This window comes from Polypterus senegalus, chromosome 12 (genome assembly GCF_016835505.1).
Source record: "Polypterus senegalus isolate Bchr_013 chromosome 12, ASM1683550v1, whole genome shotgun sequence".
Lineage (NCBI taxonomy): Eukaryota > Metazoa > Chordata > Cladistia > Polypteriformes > Polypteridae > Polypterus > Polypterus senegalus.
The window spans coordinates 69265390-69293074 of NC_053165.1; the positions used below are offsets into that span (position 1 = coordinate 69265390).

At 35.7% G+C, this 27685-nt stretch overlaps 2 protein-coding genes across 7 annotated transcripts in view; both read right to left on the minus strand.

Moving 5' to 3' along the window:
• Nucleotides 1-2422: 2422 nt before the first annotated feature.
• Nucleotides 2423-20392, minus strand: tbx16 (T-box transcription factor 16). 3 transcript variants are annotated; one of them, XM_039772105.1, is made up of 10 exons: nt 20111-20392; nt 6562-6856; nt 6032-6188; nt 5727-5829; nt 5181-5345; nt 4947-5093; nt 4469-4539; nt 4242-4339; nt 3544-3760; nt 2423-3339 (listed from the first exon to the last, which is right to left on the minus strand). In XM_039772105.1, the coding sequence occupies exons 1-10, from the start codon at nt 20192-20194 to the stop codon at nt 2889-2891; spliced, it is 1788 nt and encodes a 595-aa protein (XP_039628039.1). In that variant the 5' UTR covers nt 20195-20392; the 3' UTR covers nt 2423-2888. The 3 variants fall into 3 exon arrangements, with proteins under 3 accessions (XP_039628039.1, XP_039628040.1, XP_039628038.1); XM_039772106.1 differs by lacking the exon at nt 20111-20392 and having other exon boundaries at nt 4242-4336; nt 6562-7590; XM_039772104.1 differs by lacking the exon at nt 20111-20392 and having other exon boundaries at nt 6562-7590.
• A 105-nt stretch (nt 20393-20497) lies between these two features.
• Nucleotides 20498-27685, minus strand: part of cabin1 (calcineurin binding protein 1) — a 120793-nt gene continuing 113605 nt past the window's right edge. For all 4 annotated transcript variants that reach the window (XM_039772098.1, XM_039772099.1, XM_039772096.1 and 1 more), the window contains 3 exons: nt 24104-24268; nt 23280-23497; nt 20498-21778 (listed from right to left, as the gene is read on the minus strand). In XM_039772098.1, the coding sequence (XP_039628032.1) occupies nt 21635-21778; nt 23280-23497; nt 24104-24268 (527 nt within the window). In that variant the 3' untranslated portion in view covers nt 20498-21634. The remainder of the gene's footprint in view (nt 21779-23279; nt 23498-24103; nt 24269-27685) is intronic.

The window sequence follows — 27685 nt, forward strand, 5'->3', positions numbered from 1 at the left end:
AAACTGGTGTAGTATATCGCATCAAGTTGTTGACAAGCAGAAAGTTCTCCTAGCACAGAGTTTGGACATATCTTGTTAATTTTGGTTGCCATGAAACACTAGAATGCATTTTCTATACTTGTATAGGTAGTTTAAACCACATTAATGTTTCTCTCTCTTGTCTGTATCTGCACACCTTATGTTTTTAGATGAGTCCAACTGTTTCCCTTTCTGTTGAGTTTTACCTCACAAATTAGGAAGTTCTTTTAGAAAAACGGCTTTTGTTTTGTATTTATTTCCATGCCATCCATTCCCATCTGAAGCTATGTACAGTACCACAGCAACTGTTAGTTTGGGTGTCGTATTTTATCACTTGAAATATTTTTTTCTCTTTTATTCTAACATTCAACTCTTGTATATGCTACTATTTTGGAATATTTTGCTGATAATTTCTGTTAAACATTAATGCAGTCTAAAATAATGATTTCTTCTGAAAATAGATTCTTGTACCACTGTAAGCTTGCAAAACTGAAACAAAAAAAGCAAACTTTCAAACTCTGATAAAATTATAAAAACCTAGATGTGTTTGAGTCTCTTTTACTTGTTATTGTTAAAAGTAAATTATATTAAAATGTAAGTATTTTTGTTGTATTATTTATATTCTCATTTGTTTTTAGTAGCATCTTTTTTATTTTTTTAGGTAAATGAGGCTTTCACTATTCTTTATTATTAAGCCTAGCTTTGTGATATTAGATTTGATTTAGATCAGAACTGGATGGAAGGAGAAACTTTTCATCATGAGGAGCTGAAGGTATTCCCACTTTTTGTTAACTATCATATTACTGATTGTTTCATAACGAAACCTCCCATTTTATAGATGGTATTCTAGGAAATTCTCTTTGCATTTATTTTATTCAGCTAACATTGTCTCTCCTATACTCTTTGTTAAGGTAAATTTAAAATAAATTTAAAAACTTGCATCTTTTGGGAATATGTATATACAGTATTATATCCTATTGTATTATACATACAGATTCAATATTTTCTGAATGTTAATTATCATATTTAAAATTGCCTCAACTAGTTGACATTTTGCTCTCTTGGTTATCTAATTATGGATTATATGGAAACCTGTTCATGAGAATATCTTCATTAGAAATATGTACCAATTTTATTTGAAAAATAAAACAATTTACTCATAATTGGTCTTTTGATTGATCTGTTCAATTCACATTTTTCACAGTGGACTTAAGGTTATAAAACCTACATGTTTGGAAAGATGGAACAGATCATTTACAGTATATTAAGCAAGTACCACAACTTACCAGCATTTTTAAAGTTAGATTAAAAGATTATGTTTTAATGTAATTAGAATACAAAGGTCAACCATTTGGTTTCCAAATAAACCTTGTGATGATCATACATGTGGATATTGTCAAGTGGTTTGTTTCTAATGTTGTTGGCAACTGTTACACAAATAGTTGCTCATAAATTCCTAGAATGGCGGTTGTGACTAAATAATTAGGGTTCTACTATCTGGGGAAAAGGGCAAATTAACTGTGATCTAAACAAAATGTATACATTGTTAGGAACAGAGGAAATAAATCTTTACAAGCTATGTCATTATTATAATTGTATATAATTCTAATGAGTTAAAGCTTACAACGCAGGAATAGCTAACTTTTTTTTTTTTTTTTTTTAAATCAAGAAAACTTTATATATTGCGTTCTTTGAATTGTACCTTTCTGAAAGGAAATAAATAGAATTCAGGGAGCAGTATTTTTTTCCTTCTGACAAATGTTTAGTTGAATCTTAGAAGGAAACAAGTAGAGACCTCAATTAGGATATGACACAAGCACCCTAATTACAACGGTCAATCAAATTACTTCACAGGTTTGGTTTGTTTTTACAGTCTAATAGTGCATAAGGCAAAGCTGAACAGTTTCAATTTACTAGTCATAACAGGTATTTTTAATAAAAAGTTGTTAAACAACTAAACTAAACATTGCTGTTAACAAAATGTTATTTTGATACCAGTTTATTTTGACTTATTACATACTGATCAGACATGCAGGTAAGAATGTTATTGAACACAAGACAATAGTAATTATAATCTACCTTCCTTTTGTAGTGACGTATAACTCATTTGAATATTCACTGGGAGGTCCGTGTTAACCCAAACCTTAAGTTCATACTACAGTATGTATGTTTCATGAGCTCTTCTTCAAGGCACAACTGGAAAACAATGGAAGTTACACAAGACCAGAAGAATTGTATTCTCTTTGATTTTATTGTGTTTTTTCCCAGCCATTGTGCCTAATACAACACACATTATAGAAGGTTTTTTTGTTTATGTGAAACATAACTTTTTACAAAAATAATATATTTAATGTTGCAAAATAAATAACAACGACAACAATGCACAATAACAATAAAACAGCCTGGTGCAGTTTAACAAAAATATACAAAAGCAGCTTAAAGGTGACAAAATAAATGAACATTTTAAAAACAAAATTGCTCTCAAAACACTGCTGGCACTATTGATACATGGGCATATCTTAAAGGTAAAAGCAAAGCGGTCACTTTTTGAAAGTGACATATATATATATATTATTTTTTTCTCTAGCTGCAGTTATGTAGATATGTACATTTAACCATTTAACATACCCACATTTTACTGGATAAATTTAATACCAGAAAGTTATTTGTCACGTGTTTTATATTAAGTTTTGAGTCCATAGATTTGCTTCAAGCACAACTTTCTCAAATATTCAAAGCTTACTCAGTTGATTGATGCACACACCATTAACCCCCCAAACATATACTATTCCTTACCAGCTAGTGGGAAGGGAGAATCAGAGCAGCAATATTTACTATTTTTCTTTAGTTGTTAGTATTTTTCCTTTGTTTTACCAACAAGAATATGAAAACAGTGGATATTGACTCCAGTCAGCCATATTTCCATGGTGATAGCCATGATGCATGCTCTGAGTACTGTATTCTGAAGGATGATGGGGTGCTGAGAAGCTGGAAGAACCGTATTGACTATGAGGTGGCCCATTCCACTGGGTGAGGCTTTGCTCTGCGCCATAATGATTATAAATGTGACTGATAACACCAGGTTTATTTGGCGCTGGTGCTAAAGCCATGTTTAACATTCCTGCGTAATCTTGATGAGTGTTGGGAGCAGGTGCCAGTGACACTGGACAAGAAGAAGGCATTGTGTCCAGTGAGGAGTTCTTGTTGTCTTGGTCTGGTACTGTGGCTACATCAGATGGTCTAGAGTCGAAGCTTGGCCGCCTGCTACTCTGTGATGAGGTTGTAGAAGAAGGGGAGGGTGATTTGCCAAAACCGTGAAACCTGTTGGAGAAGAAAATCAAAACTTTATCACCTATATACCTTCAAAAAAAAAAAAATACTGCTCCCTCATTTCTATTTAGTTCCTTTCAGAAAGGTACAATTCAAAGAACAGGAATAATATATAAAGTTTTCTGATTAAAAAAAAAAAAAAAAGTGAGCTATCTATTCCTGTATTATAAGCTTTAACTCATTAGAATTATATACCTGTATGGATGATAAGAGGTGGGCCCTGGCACCAGCTGTTCTGTATTATAAATGTCTCTTGTTTCTGAACTGAGTGGTGATTCAGTCCGGACATTGTTTGAATGTTCTTGCTCACATCCCCAGGGGGAGAATCTCTCATCTTTCACCGGGCAGGCATCTTTGGATTTTGACAATACCTCTTCTTGGTTATAACCTTCATAGAAAGGTCTTTGAAATTCTGTACCAAAAAAAAACAAAACATAACATTGACTGGATTGTTGCCAATAATAACACTAATCTATACCAATATTATATTGTGAACACATTTTCAGTTTAACAGGGGCAAACAAAATCTGATATATTTTCAGAAACTTAATACACGTCTGGAATTGAACAATAATCGAAATTAAATGGTTTACATTTGAATGTTTCCATTTTTACAATTACTGAACTTGCTTTTTACTATTACAGGCTAGGAGGTTTAAGGAAGCAATCCTGGAGTGAATGACCAAAGGATGCCAGCCCATATCTGGGTAAACTCCTTTTGGTGTAGGAGGAAACAAGATAATTTGTAGAATGAATACATAGACACAGGGAGAATGTGCTTACTCCAAAGACAATGACCATGCTGGGAGCTGAATTTAAGTCCTTGGAGCTATAGGCCAACAGTCCTGTATGCATGTAAATAAAAAAGCTAGTCATTAATGAATGATACAAACCTGACTGCATCTGTTCTTCCTCCTCTTCATCTTTAAGTGGACTTTGTCTCTTTTGTGCTTTTTCTGGCCGCACATGAGCTCTGAGTGACCGTTGTCTGCTGGTTTACAAAAGAGAAAATGTACATTTTTATGTTTGATTTCTTACTGATTGATATCTAGAGACCTGAAGCATGGTGCGTGGTTTTCTGTAAAGTACTAATATAAATTACAAAGATGGCTTCACCTACCTTATTGTATTGGTTCTTTGCTCCCTGAAGCCTTTGGCAAAGGGGTTATTATCAATCTTTAGTTTAGTTATCTGGAAAGTAGTACGCACAAATGTAAATGAGTAATTCATTTTATGTCATTGATAAAAAGAAATTAGAAGATAAATCTTCCCCATCAAATTAAAATATAAAAATATGTATTTTAAAATTAAGCATTAGATGGTACAATAACCATTGTTTAATTCTTACAGACATACTATTGTATGGTCAATGTAGGTGTTGGCGAATGGTTTCAGCATCATTGAGAAATTGTACAGTATGCTGAACACTTGAAATATATTTATGGTACATTTTGTTTTCATAAAATGTTGTAGCAGCAAGCCATGACAGCATAGAATGTAATGTAATTTTACCATTGTTTTAAATATTTCTACTTTTTCTGATGAACACATTGCTCAGACAAGCATTTTCACTGATAAAAATGTCTATTAGTTCTCACCTTGCTGTTTTGATAAGCAGTAACTGCAGTGAAAATTGTCTCAGGAAAGGTGAAGGTCTGAAACACACTCCAGCGAACACTGAAAAGGTCATCTGCTTGAACAATGTGAAACCGGGGTTGGTAACGATGCATAGAGTGTAGAATAATCTAAGAGAGAGCAGTAGAATAAATGTTTTATTTTCTTGATCTTGTCTTATGTGATAAAGTTCAAGATGTGATAAAGAAATGACTTACATGACCATGCTGGTCAAGAGTGTTGTTGGTCAGTTTGACCTTGAGGAATGAAATTGGTTGTTTCATCCAATGGCTGCCAGCAGCAGGAGAGTCTGAGTGAATATAAGTCCTGCAAGGGGGCTGGGGCTCAGCTTTTCCAGCAACCTCCCACTTGTCCTTATTCCACTGTGAACAAAATACAAGGCAGAAAAAAGTGTGAAACTGGGAACTGCAGTATTCAGAGAAAAGTATATACATTATAATAATTCTGGTTTTGCTTCCACATTCTGTCTCTGGCATGCAGTGTTAAAGTGGATTTTTTTTTTTTTTTGACAATTGTACTGACTGAAATATTTTGTTTGAAAGTGAACTTGCCATGTTGAAACAAGGAAAGAAACGGTCTTTAAGATTATCTGTCTCTTAATTCTATTTTTGAGGTTAGTTCACATGAACTGTAATGCTTAATTTTAAGAGACTATATAACGTTAATGTTAACTTTATACAGCAAAGTTTTCTTTTAAAATGTCTATTTGCATCCTAGGATGAAATAACCATACATTTCCTCACCTTGTAACGAAATCCATCAACTGGTACTAGATCCATGAGCAAGATGTACTTGGCATATGGTATTAGACCGGTAACATTTATTTTGCACTGCGGAAACATACGCCTTGAAAAAAAAAAAAAAAAGAAGATATTTATTAGCAGGGTTTTAGGGTGGCCTAAAAGCAACTAAATGGAGTTCATATCATCTTCTGCACCTAGAACTAGGTGACTGGCAAGAAAGCTAAGAAGCTCTTCATTGTTTCTGCTATGAACTCCACTGTGCTGCAGAATGTTTACAACTAGAGTAGCACGCTTTCACTTCTTACCTGCCTGGTTTAGTGATAATCATCTCTGTGCCACACTCATGAAAGGCTTTCCAAAGGTTCGAGTCTTCCAGACTCATCCTGACATTTGTTTGTGAGTAGGACTCGGGTGCTGTCGGAGGTAAGGTAGGGACTGGAATGCTAAAGTTGGGCTTTAGATCTGGCAGAAGGAACGAGAATGACCAAGATTTAGTTACTGTACTCCAAGAGCTTTCATCATTTTAAGTTTAATTAAATCATATCATAAAACAGCTTAAATTTTAAAAATATAATTATTGTAATTCCAAAACTGTTTTACATAGGAGTGGTAATTATATGGAATCCTTAATAATGTAAACTTATCTTAAATCTGTAAATAATTATCAATAAACTTTAATTTTTAGAAATGCATACTCTTTCAGAGTTACATATTTTATTTTAACCTTATGTATAATTTCTACAATAAACTAGTGAATAATATTTGCCCAATTTATTTTTTAAAATTCCTTTATGATAAACAATATTTTTCATAGTATGATAAAAGAATAACTTACCGCATGAATGCTGCATTTTTGTGGTGATGGAAGGAAAAAAAAAATCCCTTTTTGTTTTAGTTGATAATTTCAAAGAATACAGAACAGTCTTAGTACATGGCTCCCTTTTTCCAGTAGCGTATCTCTCCAAAAGGAATCCTTGCAGTATATTTAATCCCAGAAGTATTGTAGAAAGGCCAGTGAGTGATTTTAGGTTGCAAAGTTGAGATGCATCACTTTTAAGGGAATTGTAATGTGGGCGGGATCTCGAGATCCATTTCTTTCCTTTGATGTGACACAATGGTAGTTGAAGCAGCTGTTGCCATTGGTGGAGAGAGAAATCAAAGAAACTTAACAGAGCATTGATATAGTCCCCACAGGAAGCACCTTTGAGGAAATGCATCTTTATTAACTGCTAACAGACTTTTAAACAAACAGTGAAGGGCGATTCCTTGTTGAGAAAGAGGACGTCTTCTGAATTTAAAGCTCATGTAAACACTGTGACAATGCATATAATTTGTGATTGGTTTTAAAGTTTACAGCTTAATGTAATGGATAATTAATATTGTATAAAAGTTGTTAATGCAAACCTGGCACAAGGCACTAGTGCTTAAAGTAACTGTTTTATATATTTATTTTAAAAATGGGCATTCAAGTTGGAATTTTAACACAAAAGCAGTTGATCACATAGTCAAACATGTAAATGTTATTCCAAAAGGTTTTCACAAACCTAAATGTTACTGACAAATTTAAGGCATTTTTGCTGTTTTACTCCTTGCACATACATTTAACTGTAATATACTTCAGTTCACAGAGCAATTTTTGCTGATAATTTTATAACCTACTGCTGTTTCTGTAGTAGAAAGAATAAATTACTGTGACATTGTCCTCTGGTTTATAATTTTACTTTTTTGTCTTCAGTCATATTTTTCTTCAACGTTTTAATGAAGACTCAAATGAATGAGCATGACTTATACATTCATGAAAGAAAGAAAACCAGTAGCTTTTAAATTTGTTATTAATCTTGTGTAGATTTTTCGACATCTATAATTTTAATATTTTTATCTATTGCATATATATTAAAAATACTGTTTACTATCTAAAAATCATACCTGAAATAATAACTACAAGTGAAAAATACTGTTGAGTTATGTGGGATGAAACCAAAAGTTGAGAACATTTTCATCTATTATTTTTCCCTAAAGTTCTTATCCCTTTTTTGGCAAACAAACTTCAAATCAGCAGTAATTGACACACAAAAAAATTTATCCTTGAATTATTATACAAAAATATTAAGGAAAATTTTAAATTGTTTAGCTTGTCATTATTTGATATTACAGTTTATGATATATGCACTCTTTTATCTTGTTTGAGTGCTCTGTAAAATGTTGTTACTGCTTAGAGGACTAAGAAAAACACAGTCATTTAATAAAATGCAAACTATATCTCTTATTGACAACATCATAAGATTGAAGATTACAGTTTTATTTTCTTATATAAAAGGGCGAAAGGTTTTACAGTGCATACATTATATAAAAATTCAGTCTTTTAAATGTAAAAAGAATAGTGTCATTCAAAATATGAAGTGGTCATTTCAATATCAGAAATCAACATTTCATAATAAGAAACATTCCTTATTTATTTATAAATCTTTTAGTAAAAAGGTGTGTTATTAAAATACTGTTTATTAATATCCTGGTGAACCAGGAAAAAATGTTTTTTAAAAAGGATTTTTTGTGGTAGTGTTAGTAATCCTGTGTAGAATAAAGTCAATTTCTAAAAACTGAAACAAATGTATTGTGTGCTGTGGGGACTGAATTTTGTGTATTGGGCTGTCTAGACATCTGATTGTTAACCTTATTATATATATTCTCCCTGAAAAGCCCAGTACTTGTAATATTCATGTTCTCAGATAGGAGAAGGGAGGTGGTGCGTCATGGGAGAAAGGCAGGCCACTTAACAGTTCTTTAGCAGTACAGGAGAAAGTCGTAGACTCAAAAGGAAAGCCATGTTCTTGAATTTCACATTCATTCAATAGTTGGAGCTTTTCAGATGTTATCTTCTCCCATCCTGCTGGGTGCTCTTCATTGTTTGACTTTACCTGCTGCATATAATGCAGACAGCCCCTGTCCTGTGCTATTCAAATCCACAGTCTGTCCAAACTCATGTCTGCTCCCATGTGCTTAAAAAAATGTAGGAACTGAATTTGTAGAGCAATGAGCAGTCTGCTGGCTTAAGATTCTACTGCTTTGTCTCGCACTCACTCATTGGGGCCAGTTTAGAGTTGCTGTTCTTTGGGGATGTGTGAGGAAAACCCATGCAGGCAAAGGGGAGAACTTACAAACTCCCTGTAGACAATGGACAGGGACAGCATTTGAATAAAGATCACTGATCTGTGTGGCAGCAAATGTAACAACTACACCAAAATTTTGCCTACATTTCACACAGTGTCTGTGCTAATTTGCCAGTAGTAGTAATTTACTATCCTGCCTTCACTGAAAAAAGTATAACATTGATTGTTCATTCAAAGTAAATTTTCTCTTTCAAGCAACTTAAGATGAGTCATTTAGTGTTGCAGCTTGAAATATTTGGTTTCAGATCTCAATCAAAGTAAAAAAAAAATGTTTGTACCAAATTAATTTATGGTGGAGGGAATAAACATAAAAATCCTATTTCATTTACCTTAATATTTTAGGTTGTTCATGTGCTGAGTTTGGGGGCCGTTTGTATATTCTTTCGGTCAAACTTTCCAACTGCCAAAGAAGAACAACTTAAAAAATAGATTTACTTTAGTAAAAAAAAAACAAGTGAATTGCACCCAATCACTCTAAATGATTTGCCTCAACTTAAAAATTGTGGGATCAATAAGCTAAAAAGAATTATATTGGTTCAGATTGAAAATATTAAGTGTGAATCATCACTTTTTTTCAGTGTTCAATGATGTGAAGTATAAAGAATTGGTCATTTACAAAAGATGAAGACACCAATAACATTACTAGCTAGTTAAGCTAATGGTTGTTAAAATTGTTTTTATGATGCATTACACAAAATAAGAACTGTGAAAGAACAGATTAATAACCATGAATTTGTGCAACGTTCATATAAATGTAGAATTCAAATTTAAATAATAGCTCCAACAGAAGTATAGTTTTACAGGCAGTTAAATAATACCGTTCTCAATATCTCAGAATGGTGCAGAATGGCAATTTACAGCTGTTTTGGAGTCCTTTTGTTGAGGAAAGGTTTGCTAACTCTCTTAGAATAAGGACTGTATAGGTGTTTTACTGCTTAGCTTGGGTGCAGCAGTACTGCCCTGGGATTTTGGCTGTAGTTGTTTGGGCAGCAGACTAGTTTGGCTGCTATCAGTTCTGCACGATTATTACACATTGTTGAATGTCAAGCCAACATTACAGAAGGTGTTTTTAAATTACTCATGTACATTTTTTTTATTCTTTACTTTGCACATACCTTTGCTTGGAGGTACCAGTTAACTGAACAAATTCTGAGCGACTTTGGATGCAGTGAGACGTCAAGCTAAATGACACCTTTTATTGGCTAACTGAACAGAATATAATATGTAAGCTTGTGAGGCAGCTTAGGGCACTTCTTCAGGCAAGCTGTGATTACAAGTTACCTGAAGAAAAGGCCTTAGCTGCCTTAAAAGCTTGCATATTGTATTCTGTTCAGTTAGCCAATAAAAGGTGTAATTTAGCTTGACGTCTCATTGCACCTATTATGACTAACATGGTATAACACTCAAGTACTACAGTTTACTTATGGGAAAACCAAAGCAGACCCCAGAAAAAGAACAAGGTGCACACAGTAATAGCAGAATAAACCGATTGTAAAAATTGGATCCTTCATGGTCTAAATGAAATACAATTATAATTTATTTGCAATTTCTTGTATACAGAATTAATTTTTTTCACATACCATAACTTGCTCAGAAGTTTAGGGTCAGCTATTTGCACTGTTTCCCTGGAGCAGCTGCAAGTTAAGGGCCTTGCCAATTGGAGTAGCATTCCTTCTGGCACTGCCAGAATTCAAACTGGCAACCTTTGAGTTACCAGCCCTTAGCCACAGAGCCACCACCCCACCTAAAAATCAAATGTCCAAAATCTGTTCTAAGGCTTAGTATGTGATCACGGTCATGGAAGTCACTGTGTTTCCTAATACTGCCAACTTCACATTCTTACATCTGATGTAAATTTAGTCTGCCCATTGTTTTCATATAAATGTGTGCGTGTGGTGTTGGTGTTGTGTTATAAAGACAGACTGGTCCTCGTTATTATCCTTTCTAATTACCTACTAATTGTTTTTGGTGATTTACCATATCATCTAGTTTAGAAATTGCATTTATGTAGTCTTGATGTGTACATCAGTCCTCCGTTTACCTCGGTAACTAAGATGCTGTAATCAAAAAACAAAGATGCTTTAACTAAGTTACCCCAATTTCATTTGTAAGTATGTAAGTGGTTTGCCTGTTAAGGTTGTAGACTCAGTCCCTGTAACTTAACCCAGGATTAAGATCCCAAGAGATTCCTGTGAACTACTCACATTGGCATCTTTTGAATAGTAAATTGATTTAGTTTAAGTATCGGGTAAATCAGTAAATGTAAAAGATAAATTCAGTGTCTCACAACATGGACAACTTTATAGTTAGTATTAGACGCACATGTAAATGTATGAAGAATGATACTGGAGAAAATACACTGTGTAGGAAGTGTGCACGCTCTCACAGTGTCTGTCTGTCTGTGTGTGTGTGTGTGTGTGTGTGTGTGTGTGTGTGTGTGCGTGCACATGGGTAGGCCTTCTGCCGACATTGTGAATTGTCCTGGTTGACAGTGCTACTGAAGGACCCTCTGTTAGACCCCTCTGATTCAGAAAATTCATTGACTTTTGGAGAAGAATGTGTGATATCAACAGTTTCTTAAAAAGAAAAATTTTAGGGTTCAACACATTTTTCTGATTTTTTCTATATAGATATGTTTTTATGCAAAATACAATTATTTAATAACAATTAAACAAGTCACAGAATAACAAATATTTTCTTAATCCCTTCTTAATTCTCCAATTTTGAGCCATTTATAATGACATATTGCAATCTCCAGGAGGAGAAGCCATTACGACTCTTGGTTGTGCCACTCAGGTTTTAAAGTATGTGCTGTTGGTTTATTGATTGCCATATCTACAGAAGGACAACAATTAAGCTGTTACAAGAGAGAATACAACATTCTGATTAAATCCTATCAATAGTTCTGTGTGCTGTCGAGTGTGCCTGTTTCTGCACTGCCCACTTGCTAGTCTCCGTATATAAACAGTGCCTGTAAAGATGCCTTAAACTACCACCTGCCAGTGTAAATGTATGGTTACTTAACCGATTCCATTTTCATTGCTTCAGTTTCTCTGTTTCCCAGAAGGAGCCCTGTGTAAGGAAAATCTTGCAAGATCTTCCCAACTTTTCCAATTTAGATTTTATCCTTGAAATTAATGAGCAACGTGCTCCATGTTAGAAACTGTTTTACATATGAACATGTATTTCACGTAGTATAGGGCAATATTTATTAAGGCAACTTTTATTATTCTTTAATTACCCAGTATCCATTTTAACAACTTTAGAAGAATCATAAACAAATATACACAAAGAACTAATAACATACTGAATGAATATACATAGGAATAAATATTATATGTGGTACAATAGTCGTCTGGATAATTAATGTGAATGGGACAGAAACCCGAGATGCAGAATGGCTACTGCAGCTCTGCTCCGATGGGGGTTTTTAGGTGACAGGCATTCTGAAGTGGCTTCCTGTCCAGGTTTGGTTCACGTCTTGTGCCTCATAAAGCTGGAAAAACAACACAGCAAATTCATAAACTATGAAGTCTGTCCATGTATTTGACAAGCTCATGTAATGGTCAAAGTGTAAAGCTCATAATTGTGCTCTTTATGTCTGTATTGCAAGTGTCCACTAAATGTGCATCGTTCTATCAGTGGGATGGTTACAAGTAAGCCGTTTAGTGTAGTTAGTTTAATGGAGAGGCAGAGCCAAGCCGTGCGTTACTACATACGAGACAGGAAACAACCTCAGATGTAGTGACACGTCACATCAGGGCAGACCCTCACGCAGTGGGCCAGCTTGACCTCTGACTTGCACCAGGAAAAATACAAACTTGGGCATGGAGACCTCCATGATGGAGAACAGGCCTCCTGGAGCTGGACGACAGCAGGATGTTGATTTTAAATGAAAACTTCATTTTTTGTGACATTTCTTAATCTAGTCTGGGAAGTTCAGAGAAACAAAGTTGAAACCCATAATTCTCAACTACTTTGAGTGTGGTTGTATCCATATGTCCGTTTATTAAGTATGCTTATTTCCAATATCAGGGTACATGTGGGCACAGAGGAAATGCGTGGGTTCAGATCCCACCACTGACACCAGTGTGTGACCCTGAACAACTCACTTCAGCTGTCTGAGCTCTAACTAGAACGCCAAAAGAAACTGAACCAGTTGTATCTCAAATGTTGTAAGTCACTTTGGATATAAGCATCAGCCAAATAAATAAATGTCAATGAAAGTTTATTGTGGAAATGTAAGACCTGCTTGAGTACACATTGGAGTTTCTTTTTTTTCTCTTGCTCGGATAGTTAAGATTTGTTAATACACTGCACATACAGTAAGTCCATTTTAGACTAGTAAGCAGTTAAGTGTCTGTGATATTTGCCCTTTAAAAGTCTCTATAATGGGACTAGAGCAACCATAAAAAACTTCAGCTCTTTTAAAGGGTGACAAGAAAATCATTGTCCATTCACTTGATTCATGTCCCTCTTTTTTGGAGGAAAAGCAAAATTGATTTAAAAGCTCTGGGAATTCCTTTAAAATGTTTGCAAATGGAACAATTCCATTCTTAATCCATAAATTCTAAAACAACAATGCTGGCAGCAAACGTCTTTCTGTTATCAATCTCTGTCACTAACTGGCTTGGTGTAAAATAAGTCTTTCTAAAGGTTTATTCTGAGCAAATTACACTTTCATACATGAACAGAGATGGATTTGTAGATTTGCAAAGAAGTATTTTGTATAAAGTTGACGCCATGTCGTGCAGCCGTGAGATGTGCTGGCGATGCTTCACACTGATGAGCCCAAAGCCCGCTGCGTGTAAGCAGTTTAAGTAAGATAATGGACGGGGGCGCGTTGGGCTGAGCGTGTAAGAAGAATATTGGTGGTTAAGTCACAATACCTCAGTCTGCTATGTACTCATAGCTTTTGATATTATTTTTTTCCTTATTTGTCTGATGCCTTAATCCCAGCCAATTTACAACACATGGGATGCAACTGGTTCCATTTCTTTTGTTTTTTCCAGTAGGACCACAAGAGAGGGGAAGTGACTTACTCAGGGTCATACAGTGTCAGTGGCAGGATGTTAACCCACAACCTCAGGGGTTGCAGCTCAAAGCCCAATCAATAAACCTGACTTGGTTTGCCATTTTTTAAATGGCTGTTTGATTCGTTTCTGGATGCCCAGTGGTGATGTGCCACTGCCTTGTTTAATGTTCCTTCCCACCTTGTGCCTGTGACCACACAATTCAATTAAGTGGTCTCAGTAGGTGATGTGGGTTAGCTTCACTAATGTACAGCACTCCACCATTAAATCAGGACATAGACTTATCTAAGGTGAGGGCCATGGGTGACTGGATCTTACACTGGCAGCGCCAACTGCCTTAAATGGAACGACCGACTATTGCAAGTAACTGTACCTTAGTGAGGAAACAGAAAAATTATCACAAATTTGAAATGTCATGCCACATATAATTAGATCAAAGACCTTTACATGAAATGCGGGATACAGGTAAATGGCAAAAGAACGAAAGCCCATGACCAAGTAAGCAAAATGGTGTTAAAAGCAGGCCACTCCACACACCTTCTTATCATTATTATGGCCTCAAGGTTAGCTCACTTTGCTGGCTACTGTGGCATGGAGATGAGAAAGAGCTCCTCGTTTGACCACATTGTGAGGTGAGTTTCTACAGAAAATGAATGCGAAGCTTAGTGAGCATTTACAAAACACAGTGTAAAGTGGGTATGGACGCTATGTTTAAATTAGAGAGCTCCGTGTTCACTTTCTCGCTCGGTGCAGGAAAGTCCTCCTCAGACAGTCCTGTGTCATGTCCATGCCTTTGTATGAAATGCAAGAAGACAAAACTAAGAAGTAGCTTTGGATTATTTGGCTTTCAGTGCCACTAAGATGGTAGCAGGACACTTCATCAAGAACAGTTCATTGTCACCCGTAGAGGTAGATGTAACCTGGTCAGTTTAGGGAAATGGCGCTTTGGTGCTAAAGTGTTTCCTAGGACCCAGAAGTCCTTTGCTCCTTCCTCTCCACTCCAAGTGAGTGAAGTGTGTTGGCCTTGGGCCTGAATGCTTGATTTGCACGCTGAAGGGGGAAATGAATTGCTTGATTAGTGTCATTTTTTAGGCCCACTGCTTTGATATAGTAATTTCCAGCCAGCGTATGTAGAGCAAATCAAACGTGAGGGAACCTATTCAACTCTGGATCTGTTGGCAGCAGACACTGCTCTGGCACCACATGTCAAGGCAGTGCCATGTTGTCCGTTTTAAGTTCAACCATAGAAACTGCCAGCCTGGACCGTGTGTAAGCAGTATGGCCTGTGAGTGGTTGTGTTTGTTTTCTTGGTTGATTATGACCTTGGATAATTTGAATTCTTTTGCACACACATTTCATAAGCCACAGGTAAAGGGCTATAAAAGTGAACAAAATCCAGTGATTTGTGTTGAACATTTGTTTATGTATGCCAAGGCTGCTCTCAAGCCTGACTTCACCACGTTCATTAAGGAAGTTGCTCCTTTTTACACATTATGTGATGAACATCATGAGGTGTCACAGGAGCAGATGTGACAAATGTGATGCCCTACACAGCGCTGCGCCCCTGAAGGACTGTGACTTGCGTGCTCCTATCACTGTGAGGTATTGCTACTGTAATATCCTTCTGCCACTTTAAACGCCAACCCCACTGGGATTTGGCAGTAACAGTTGAGCAAAAGTTGTCCACCCAGGAGACCAGCCACTTGGCACTGCTTTCTGCTAAGGGCCACACACCTCTGTATTCTTATGCATTGAATATGTCTGCTAGAACTGCCACAGTGAGCAAGTACAATTATCTAGAAATTGGACAAAAAATAAATATGCTGAAAGTCCATATCAGAGGTTAATAAAAATGCTTTGGAATAGGAAACCTCCAGTAGGAAAAAATGTAATAAAAGTCCTTCTCTGTTATCAAGATACCAAGAAGGCCTTAGGTCTTAACCTTTAGAAACAGCAAGGAGGTGGCATTCACCAGTAGTCTAAGTGATTAAAATATGGCTGTTGTTGACAGTTTGCATACAAGTATGCATCTGCAGTTCACCTTGTCTTAGTGTCAACTCTGCTTGAAAATTCAACATTGTGAGGCATTTCTATGTAAAGCTGCAGTATGTGCCTGTGCATTGGTGTCCCTGAATTGATGTGTCTTGTAGCACAGGCAGGCCAGCGGTGTTCCACTCACTCCATCATGCCGCTGTATGTGTGTATTGATTGTGTTTTACCACCAGGACTTCATCGATGAGGTGTCAGTCTTAGACCATTTGTTTTAACGATGGTGATCTTTTGCTGAAAAGCAGCTCTTTAACAGATGCAAACACGCAGCCAATCAAAGATCAGACGCATTACCCCCTGGGCTCATAAAGAGGATTGGAGTGCTCAGACGAGGGATTTGCCACCTTTTACTCCCATTAACTATGCAGTGTGTTTCTTTTGATGCTGAAATGGCCACTATCACTAACTTTTAAGAGCCAGAAGCACTAGGAGTGGGTGAGGGTAGGCAGCTCTAGAAACTCCACTACACCCCCACCACACCCCAAGTTCTCAGAAAATCAAAATATACTCTTGACACTCCATACCTAGCATCTGCTTCTCATCTTAAGGGAAGGTCCAGTGGCGCTTCAGGATTTCTGATTGCAGGTCCGCGTTTGCACTGGCATCTATTCGTGTAATCTCGTCCTGTGCTGATTTACCCCCAGACAGTATTTTTTTTCAGCATGACATTTATTATGAACAACTGGTGTCATTCAGTTTCAAAGGAAATGAATATCTGCATTGTAAAGCTTTTAAACTGGAATTAAAATATTGAAGTAAACATCTGCTGTTGGTTTCTTCCCAAATGACTGTAGTCTGTCCTGAGAATTATCAAATGGTCATAGTTTGCTGTGTCTCCATTTGACAGAATCTGGCCCAGAGACTGGCAGCTCTGCCCTCTCGGCCTCTAAAGTCCTCCTCCTTATTAAATGCTACTACAGAATTCAATAAAATATAATACAGTACACAACAATCCATGCAAGATCTGAAGAGAGCTTAAGTTTGGAGAAATGAAAGGGAAAAATAAAGGGCCAACTGAAAAAATAAACTTAAAAAAAGAAAGACACACAAAGGAATTCATCTCTGAAAACGAGTGGCCCCTGGAACTTGTGGAGTTTAGACTGGCTGTGAAAATGCAAGTTTGCTTTTACCTTCAGCCTACTCTGAGAGTGCAAATCTGAGGTGAGTTGATCACCTGATCATAAGGTCATAATTCTAATGCTGACTACCTGCTCCACCGCACAAGACAACACGGTAAGCCTGGGAAGAAAAGAAACACTGCAGTTCAACCTGCTAGGCTGTCTGGTTACCTTTTGTCATTTTAAATTGAGAGTTTTGTGCAGATGCCTTGCCTTTACTATTATTATACAGTCAATATTATTCCAAGGCACATTTCATAAGCAGAGCTCACGTTAGTTGGCCAATACCACTGCAGCATGGCAGAGTGATGGAGTGAGAAGTGGGCTTTGAATAAGCAAACGTATCCTGTGTCTTAGCCACCAGGCCACAATCATTTGGTGGCGTTCAACACACTTGTCTTTTCCCCCTCCCAAATAATATATCATTTTAACTTTTGGTTGCATCGAAGTTAGAGTGAATATCTCAATGGAACCAAATCCCAACCATAAAAATGTTTACAGCTATTTTTGTATTCAAGATGTAATATTTTATGGAATGGAGTACCCCTGTCTGGTTTTCTCTGCATGACATCTTAGTCCTTAAAATATGAAGGAAATCCTGCCAGTAATGACTTTTGCCCATTTTTAGCTCAGACATCTTTTTCTATTGGAATTGACTTACACACACTTTGATGGTCCTCTCACATACTTACTGCTTAAAGGTGGGAGTTCAGTTGTGCTGGTAAAGCAGGCCAAACCAGTCGAGGGTCTTGGGACACATTTGCACAGGTCATGGTTTTCTTGCCTTTGTAGCAGAGGGATTGTTGCATTTTCTCACTTGAACTTTCATATAGAAATACTACACAATATTAACTGCACTTTTTGAAAACATACTGCAAAGTTCTTTTTTTGAAATGTTTTAACTATGCTTATGAAAAATGTTTGTGTGCACAGTTTTGAGGCTATAAGAACCTGCACATTGGAGCAGAGTGCAGTCTAAATGTGGCACCTTCACATTTTCCCAAATGAGTGTGTATTTATTTTATGTATGCATGCTTCTTTGTGTGTGTGTGTATATATTATTTTATATATATATTCATACACATACATTTTTTTTTTTAAATAATGATGTTTCATCAAAAGTGTCATTTTAGTGTTTCAAGATTTCTTTATGCAAGTATCGGCAGATCTTAAGTACCGAGGAAAAACTCCATTGATACCCACTAGCGTTGGAGGGACTTTCTATTCTTTAATGTTTGTGAATGTGGCTGCAGAGTGTTTTGTGGACAACACTTTCACACTCATTAGTTCATATTCATTAGATGTGCTAAACTATGGTAATGTTTGTACATCTGATAAATGTTTCTATCAAGAACGTCTGATGTTTAAACTGACATTTACATCATTTTTAACTTGGTCGGATTCAACAAACAAGGATAAAATAAATGCATATTGAGTTCTGATAATAATGTGTAGCACAAAATAGCAAGTAAAAAAAAAAAAACAAAAACAACATATTAATTTGCATTAATAAATCCAAGACGCAAAAGACAATTTCCTTTGTCAGCTCCCCTACCAGGAACACCTTTGATTTGGACTGCAGTGTCATGACTTGACCTGCTGTTATTCTAGGACTTTACATAATCGTTTTTATATTAAAGCTGCTCATTATATACTAATAGTAATCTTCTTTAAGGAGTTTCTCAGAAATCATTTTATTTCATTACAAAACATAGCAAAATTTATAAACCAGTCCAATCATAAGGACTTTTTTTTTTATAGTTTATCCACCATTTTCCATGCAAACATCCTTAATGCAGCATTGAAACTGTTTTTCTTTCTTCTTTAGACACAGTTGCCAAATAGACAATACTTTACAGTGGTGAGAAGAATTTGGTAAATAGTAAACTCTTATTATTCTTGAGCACTATTTTGTACTGTATTAATTAGACTGTGCTAGTGTGTTTACTGATTGGGTTTATGTGATCTAACCTGTCATAAACAAGACGTGATTGTTCTAAAATACTTTATTAACAGGGTTGTGGTTCTGGGATGTTTCAAAGGCAAACATCGTGTATGGCTGAGTGCATGATGCAACGAACAGCACGCCGTTAACAGGTCGCTTTATTCTTCAATACTGATTTACCGTTAGCCCTTTGTATCCTGAGGTTTGGAGTTCAAATAACACTACTGACACTGTGTGACCACGAGATTGTCACTTGACCTGCCTGTGTATGCACCAACTGGAGAAAATAAACAAAATGCTACCAACTCGAAGTAGATTTGAATAAAGGCATCCGACAAAAGGAGTAACTGTAATTAATGCATACAATGCTAATTGGAGCACAAAGTTTTTTGCACCCAAAATGAAAGGAGTATCTTTGTTATGGTCACTCCGTTTAGCTGGGGATGGTGAGGAGAACAGTGCTGTAGCCATCTTAGACTTGCTGGTTCTATTATGCGGGAGGATTGTATTTGATTCCTTCTTCCTTCCTTGTGTACAAAATATAAAAATGATAGAAAATAAGCAAGTAAAATATTAATAAAAATGTTATTAATGTCTGTGTGTCCATGTTTGAAGCTACCAGCATATATACAGTGCATGAAACATGCAGAACTCTTTTTGGGAATTTGATGTCTTGTTTTAAAATGGACATTTATTTGTTAATATTCCTGCAGCATACTGCTATCAGACCAGTTTTTAATTATATATTTCATATAATATACACACACACAGTCAAACGGTTTAGAACACCTCAGTTTTTCTTCAAATTTAATCAGTTGAAATGCAATGAATGACCTGAAATGTTAAGTAAACTACTAGAGGTTTCAATTTAAAGTTTATGTTAACAGAAAGTGGGGAAAAAAGGGGAAAATTCAGATTATTCAGGGAACAAGTAATAGGTTTCAAAGCTTTTCTGCCGCAATTAAAATAATTAGCAAACAATATGAATAGGTGTCCCACCTATATAGTGTGTGTGTGTGTTTATGTGTATATATTATATATTATACATACATACATACATACACACACTCACCTTGTAAAACCCATCCATGACCTTTAGGGACTGCAGTATTCTTGATGGGCTATCAAAATGTGTATCCCCTACTAAATATTCCATTGATTGTGTCTTTGGTACCTTTAAAAAGTAGGGAAAATTAAAATGTCATAAACAGTGAACTTAGTCAACCCCAAAGCTCTGCACTGAAAGCAGTATAAATTGGTCTGCTACTGAACAACTGCCTGAAGAGCAAATTTAAAAAACTGTCAGAGCAGTACAAAGAAAATCCAAATGGATGTAGCATTAGCACAAGATCACCACCTAGTGGCCACATAATGGTATAGTTCATGGAACATTACCAATAAGCATTAAAGTGATGCTCAGTCATGCATTGTTTAAAGCAAAATGAAAGAATACAAAACATACTTGTATATGTATTTTTTTCCAAAAACACAAAAATACAAACATTCAGGTAATTTAAACAAGACATATTACAAGTTGTGCTCATTATTTACAACACTAGAGGGGGGAAAAAAGCATATTTTCAGTATTGTTCATAAAATACTGCAAAAACATGATATCTTTATGTAAAAAACCTGCTGTACAAAACATTGCTTTGTCATATCTTTTTTGAATTCATTACCTTAGTGAAACAATATATTTAGATATCTTGCATTATAACATATTTGGTACCTAAAGAGGACTTAGAATTTACAATTCTATTTCTATTCTAGGAAGCCTCAACATCTGCAGTGCAGAGAAGCGATCAGTACAATGCACGTTTGTACTGCTAAAGTTATTCTACTCTAATTTACTACAGAAAAAATGCTTTCAAATTTGGCTTACAGTGTAGAAATTATTTGGGGTAGAAATATTTAAGATATTCCTATACAAATTAGACATTCTTATAAATATAGAAATATTAACACTGTGATAAGCAAAAATTATGTAAACTTTATAGTTCACCAGACATGCACTTGTATTAAACTGCATTACTTGATTATTCTGTTTACATGAACTGCAGGCAAAACTTCCATTTTCACCGAACACTTTGGCAAATCTTTTTTATCTCTGTAAGGAAACTGAGCACAATTTGAAAATGTTTTCTGGTAGAATGTAGCCATCTAATAAAAGGCACTTGGCATTCCTCACACTTGGTCTTTTCAGAGTTTAGGCAGTAGCCTTCAAATTTAAAATTTCACTTTAGTGCCCACCATTTACAAATTCCACAGAACGTTTATTTCTGAGGAAACGGCAACCTGGAGTGGAACGCAATTCCAATGATTTGAAGGCAGAAAGTAAGAGGACAGCAAAATCTACAACAATTACTTTGACATGTTTATGTTAATATAAATACAGAAATGATTCATCTTCAGAGAAGATAAATCAGTCTTAGACTAGGTGCTTTAAGAGTTGCATGCATATTAAACATTTGCTGCTGGCTTAGTAAGCCCCCTTCTTGGACTTCATCCAGTATCCAAGCCCACATATGTTTTACTGCACTAATAAAAACCAGGGCGAGCACTTTAAAAAGTCCACTTAGAAATGGCTGTTTGGCCTTCAGATATCCATGTAGTCATCCTCTTCATCTGTGTCACTCTCCAGTGAGGACTCCTGGCTGGAGGTCTCCTGCACCTCGAGAGCTGGTTGGTGTAGAGTCTCCTTCTTCACATTGGCCGCTGACTGAGCAGACAGGATAGCACTCTGTCAAATAAACAAACTATAAATACACAGGACTGGACTACAGTTACCATCACAGGGGCTATACACCAGCTTGCTTCATCAGAAATCTCGGCGACATCGGTGCAAACCTGCAACAGTTGACTTTATAATGTACAAAGAAAGGGTACTCAGTGTCCTCGAAATTCATGCTTCTCTAGTTCAGTCCTGGGGCCCCTGTGGCTGCAGGTTTCACAATGAGGGAGACCCTCTTTATCTGTAGTTTATCGTATTGTTTAAATAGCAGACCTTTACTTCTCTTACTTGGCATTCAGAAAAATGCAGTAATGTGAGATCTACACTTTAAGAAGTGAATAGTTTGTATTTTTGTCAACATTTTTAGATACCATTGTGAATGCCACTGAATGTCAAATGGCAGCTGTTCTGTTCTGAGCTTATTAGTAAATAATTATATAAAGAACCAGAATATCAAAGAAGAATAACATTTTTGAAATGAAAAAACAGATTCTAACATGTGTGCACACATTTGCTTCATTCAATAAAAAAATACTACTTTAACCAGTTTGTAATTTATAGATTAAAGGGGGTATTAAAACTTGGAAATTAACATTTAATGTCGGAGTTGATTTTAAAAACCCACGACTACAGAGACTGAACTTGTGACATGATGCTCGAAATGCTGATTTCCAGAATGTCTCTCCAATTTGATGGAGGCCACTTTGTGAGGGTTTCTCTGCACACTACAGGCTATTTCAAATATTGTACATCTGTATAAAACTTAGAGGCAAACAAATATACACAGCTCCTTATTAAGCTTTGGTTCATTCCTGAAATATTTTTTGTTTATGTCAAATGCGAAAGTATTTTAAATTTTTTTGTTGGCTTTTTTTTTTTTTTTTTACCTATGCACTGAGCATTTAATCACAAATGTTCCTTTACTGACTTAATAAATGGGTTAATAATTGTAATATCTGTCCAGTTTGCCACAGCCAACAGAATAAATTAAATCTGCCTGACATCGTGTATAGTTTTTTATATATTCTGCCAGGATACAAAGCTTTTACTTAGCGTAAAAGTGCAAGTCCCATATAAGATACCAATTACATTTTCATTTATACTTAATGGAATATAAACTGTAATTGATTTTAATTAGTTATGATATTGTTCCACCTGATCCCATAATATTTGGCCCTGTTGACAGAAGTACCCTGATGACTGAGCTACATTGCCACAGCATAAAAAAACATTCCTTGCATTCCCACTTCAAAAGGGCTTCATACAGACTTCTACATGGTACCAGGCCTGAAAGCTTAAGTTTTTGGTTGTGCAAACCTCAGAAGAGTATTTTGTAAAGTTAATACTTGTAGAAATAAATAAATCTACATTACTTTGTGTGATGGCATTACGATGACAAATCAGCAGTATATTTCTTTCTTTAAAACAAACAACAACAATCATCTTTGAGACACTTGGTGACTTTGGACTTGAAGACTGTGTTGTTAATGGCTTTGTTTAATCATCATACCTTTAGTCTTTGCTTGGTCTCCTCAGAGATGCTGCCTTTTGGGGATAGCAGAGTTGGGGTGGGAGGTGTCACTGTTATTTCTGGTGGAAATTTGGTTACGGATGAAGGAATCAGGAGCTTTGGCATATTCGGTGGGATGCGAGACCTTATACGGCTGTTGTCTTGACGTGCATGCTGGCTTCCAGGAGAGAGTTGTTCTGAGGATAATAAGCTGGATGCTAAAAAAAAAAAATATAAATACCAATTTGTAGAGTACCGATATATATTATCCACAATCACTCACAAGAGATATTGAAAAGCTGCATTCTTTTGTGAATTGTTTTATTCCTGGGTGTTGCACCAAGAACTGTACATATATGTGCAGATAACCCCCTTCCAAGAAACATCCATAAAATGGGCATTCCTTACTTAAAATCATCTTAATAATGTCCTGCTTGTCTATAGAACAAAGGTCGAGTTGTTCAGTCAAATAAGATCCAAACCCACCTTCAAAAACTGAAATAATAACATCCAATAAGTGGGAAAAGTTGATGCCAAAGCATTTATATAATCATTCCAAACTTATTCCCCTTTGGGGAACCTCAGTTAGTAACTGCACCCACGCTTTATTAGAGAAGCACCCCAAGGAGACATTTATAGGATTTAGTAACAGTATGTAAAGTTGCACACCACATTGGGTTTATTCACTGGTTTTGGGGTCAACATTTTCCCAGTGGGGTATTTACTTAGTAAATACACTGGCACTTTATTCTTCTCTGGGCAGTGCAGGATACCCCTGCTGTCATTTTCCCTAATTTAGTTTTACTTAATTTCAGCATTCTCACCCTGATTAGATGTGTGTGGAGGATTACTGGGATCTTCTGGTTGGCTAAATGTGTTATCCAGCTGCCAGTTCAAAAGATCCTGCCCTGTGCTCATCGATGTCCTGCTCATCTGATGGCAGAAGTGCGATTCCTGCGGGCAATATCCTGGCCCCTCACGTCCTCCATCTTGGTTACCCAAGAAAATAGGGAAAAGGAAAAATAAAAATGACCACTTCTTGCAGTTCTGTTGTGGAATTAGTCTTCACTCTTTTGGACCTTCTCTGCTCTAAACATTTCTTCATAAAGTGCAAAATTTAAAAAAAAAAATAAAATAAACTGTACTGTAAAATTATTATTTTTTAAATACCATATTTAAGCGTTCAACCAGAATCAAGTAGTACTTTTAAATTATGTATGAGATGGATAAATAGCTGTGCCTAAGCAGATAATTATTTTTTATAAACCCATCTTCTCAAATACTGTTTTACATGCAGTATCTCCCACCAAAGTAGACAGAAGACCCTTATAACAAGGCCGTTTTCCCCACTGATACTACTAGGTGAAACCAAGCTCATGAAATGGAATAATGTAAAATGAAAGTGGGAGACCGGCCTATAAATGCAGAATCTTCTAAAGGGCACAGACAGACAGACAGACAGGGATAGCAAAGCAATCTCAAGGATAAGGAAATCAAAGAGTTTCATTTTTCCATGGTGAGCTTTGGTAGACGTCACATTTTCCAGTGATTTACTACTTCTCAATAGTACTCTTACCTCCAAATATTATTATATGCATATTGGTTAAAATTTATAACAAATAAAACCTTTCTTTTTTTTTTTTTTTTTTTTAAAAAAGTCCCAGAGATACATTCAACACATTGAATTGGTAACTCTTTATATTCATTAGCTCATGTTAAATAAGTATGCTCCTACTCATCTATATTAGATAATTATCTATTAGTGTATACAAGTCAAACTAAACCTTTTTGTGGTGTTTGTCATTTGATCTTAAAATGTACTCATTTGCAGACGTGGTGACAACTAGAGGCTCACAATGCACCCATTTTCAATTTCATTTACAGAGACGTAGAACTGTACAATAGTATTAGATACTGTTATTGATGTCTCTGCCAATGTTACTCATCAAAGAGAGACTTAAAGGAGATCACATCTAGAAAATACCAGTAACACAAGAATACACTGGAATAAACTGTTTTGATTATTTTATGTAATTTTTCTACTTTTCAGCACTGAATTAAAAAATTGTTAGAAAACTGGCTTCCTCCATCATGTATCTTTTTTTTACAATTTTTTTTTATGTCAATAATAGTTTTGTTTTTGCACTAACATTATTTTATCTTATAATTTTATTGATAATTTGGATTTTAATATTAGAAATTGCTCAATTCAAACAATCCACAGTTGTTTTATTTGATAAAAAGGTCAGAAATAAGTTGGTTGTAAACTCAGTGAAATGTCATATTAACAGTCAGGGTCTACACAATTGACAAGTCATCTGTGCAAGTGGGACAGCATCGCCAAGAAGTGACACTGGGTTGAGAAAAACACTACAGCAATTAAAACAATGTTTGAGTTTAGTTTTGCAGACCAGTGTAATGTGTCTGTACAATATTCTACATTCTCGTGAAGGTATAAAGAATCTTTGCATGTTTGTCCTTCAACAGATTGCTAGTCATGCAGGTCTAAAGAGCGCACAAGTAGCCTACAAACAGACAAGGTGACTCAGGGAAGTAAGAGAAAAATGCACTAGAGAGACTTCCAAAAAAAATGACATTATGATCAATGAGCTGTGTGTGTTCTAAATCAGTAATAACTATATATGACATATGATGCACTGCTAACTGACTTATGGCAGTTATTTACATAAGGACATTGGTAAAAAGTATACATTTTGAAGAAATAGAACATATCAATTATCATCTAATCGTCAAAATCAAAATCTTACTTCAAGTTTGTGTCTAAAAGTTCCAACTAACTAAATCTATTTAGATTAGTTAACTATAAAAATATAATTTTGAATTTATGGCTGTTAATTCAGATTAACTTTAATTTAGTTCAGATAATTTGTCCAGAATTTTAACAAATACATGCTGTAAACAGCAGCACCTGAGAGTTAATTCTGTTTCTGACTGGCTGCCTGCTCTCCTAACAAGGGTGTGTGTATACACTGCAGTACACTTGCTTTGGAAGCTGCTGCCCGCGAGATGGACAGATCGTCTTCAGGAGGTAGGACTGTGCACTGCTGAAAGCAAATAAAAAGCCTTCTTTATAATAGAAAACTAATTAGTTGCCATTTTGCTCAGCACTTATCGTCTAACAATGGTCATAATGGAAGAAAGAGTTTTGATATTAATAAAAAATGTCAAAATCAAAAAAATTACAGAAAAATATTACTTAAACTGGGCAACATTTGCTAACAAATAATGCTGCTTGAGAGAAGTGTTATTTCATTATTGAAAACCCCTAACAACTAATGCAAAAACAGACAGTACTAGTGCAAACCTCTTTACTCATGTTGTCAAGGTAACTGTGGTTTAGATTCTGTACCAAGTGTCCAAACACATGGCTCCTTGTGAGTGTGTGCGGGCGTGTGCGTGACTTTACTCTCAATCAGAAACAAAATCACCAAACGCCAATTTAGTCTCTGATCTACTGCATTATTTACCAGTTCTGTGGTATCAACATATTACTTTACCACAGATTTCTTTTTCTATTAGTTGCTACCTTGTTAAGTCAACAAAGATAGTATTGGGGTGAAAACAAATTCCATACTATTGCTTTCTTTACTGAAATAAAAACAGATTCCCTTTCTCCATCATTTAGATTATGAATGCACTCTCTTCTGTTTTTTCCCCTCTTGCCTTTTCTGTTTTCTTGATCCTGCTGTTCCAAGTAACCAACCCAGTTTTCTATCATTCGGATTTAATTTAGCACATTTCATTGTTTCTTTAATAAAATGTTTTTTTCAGTCTAACAACAATACTTACTTTAATATGGAATATTGAAGATTGAGTGGATTTTTATGCATCTAACATTTGTTTTTAGCTCATAGCACTTATTTTCTTTGATACAACTTTGCCCCCTTCCCAGGACCACGAAGGTAAAGAATTTAGGGGTAACTGTTGACTGTGACCAGAATTTTAAATCTCATATTCATCAGATCACTAGGGCAGCACTTTTCCACTTAAGAAATACAACAAAAGTTAGACCTCTTATATCATTAAAAGATGCTGAGAAACAAGTTCACGCTTTTATTTTCAGTCGACTAGATTACTGTAACTCACTCCTCTCAGGACTACCAAAAAAAGACATCAATCAGTGACGACGAGTGCAGAATGCAGCTGCTAGAATCCTAACTAGGAAAAGAAAATCTGAGCACATTACTCCAGTTTTGATGTCACTACACTGGTTACCTGTGTCATTCAGAATTGACTTTAAAATACTGCTTCTGGTTTATAAAGCTTTAAATAATATTATACATCGGAATGTCTGACACCTTATATTCTAAATCGTAACCTCAGATCCTCAAATGAGTGTCTCCTTAGAATTCCAAGAACAAAACTTAAAAGAAGTGGCGAGGCAG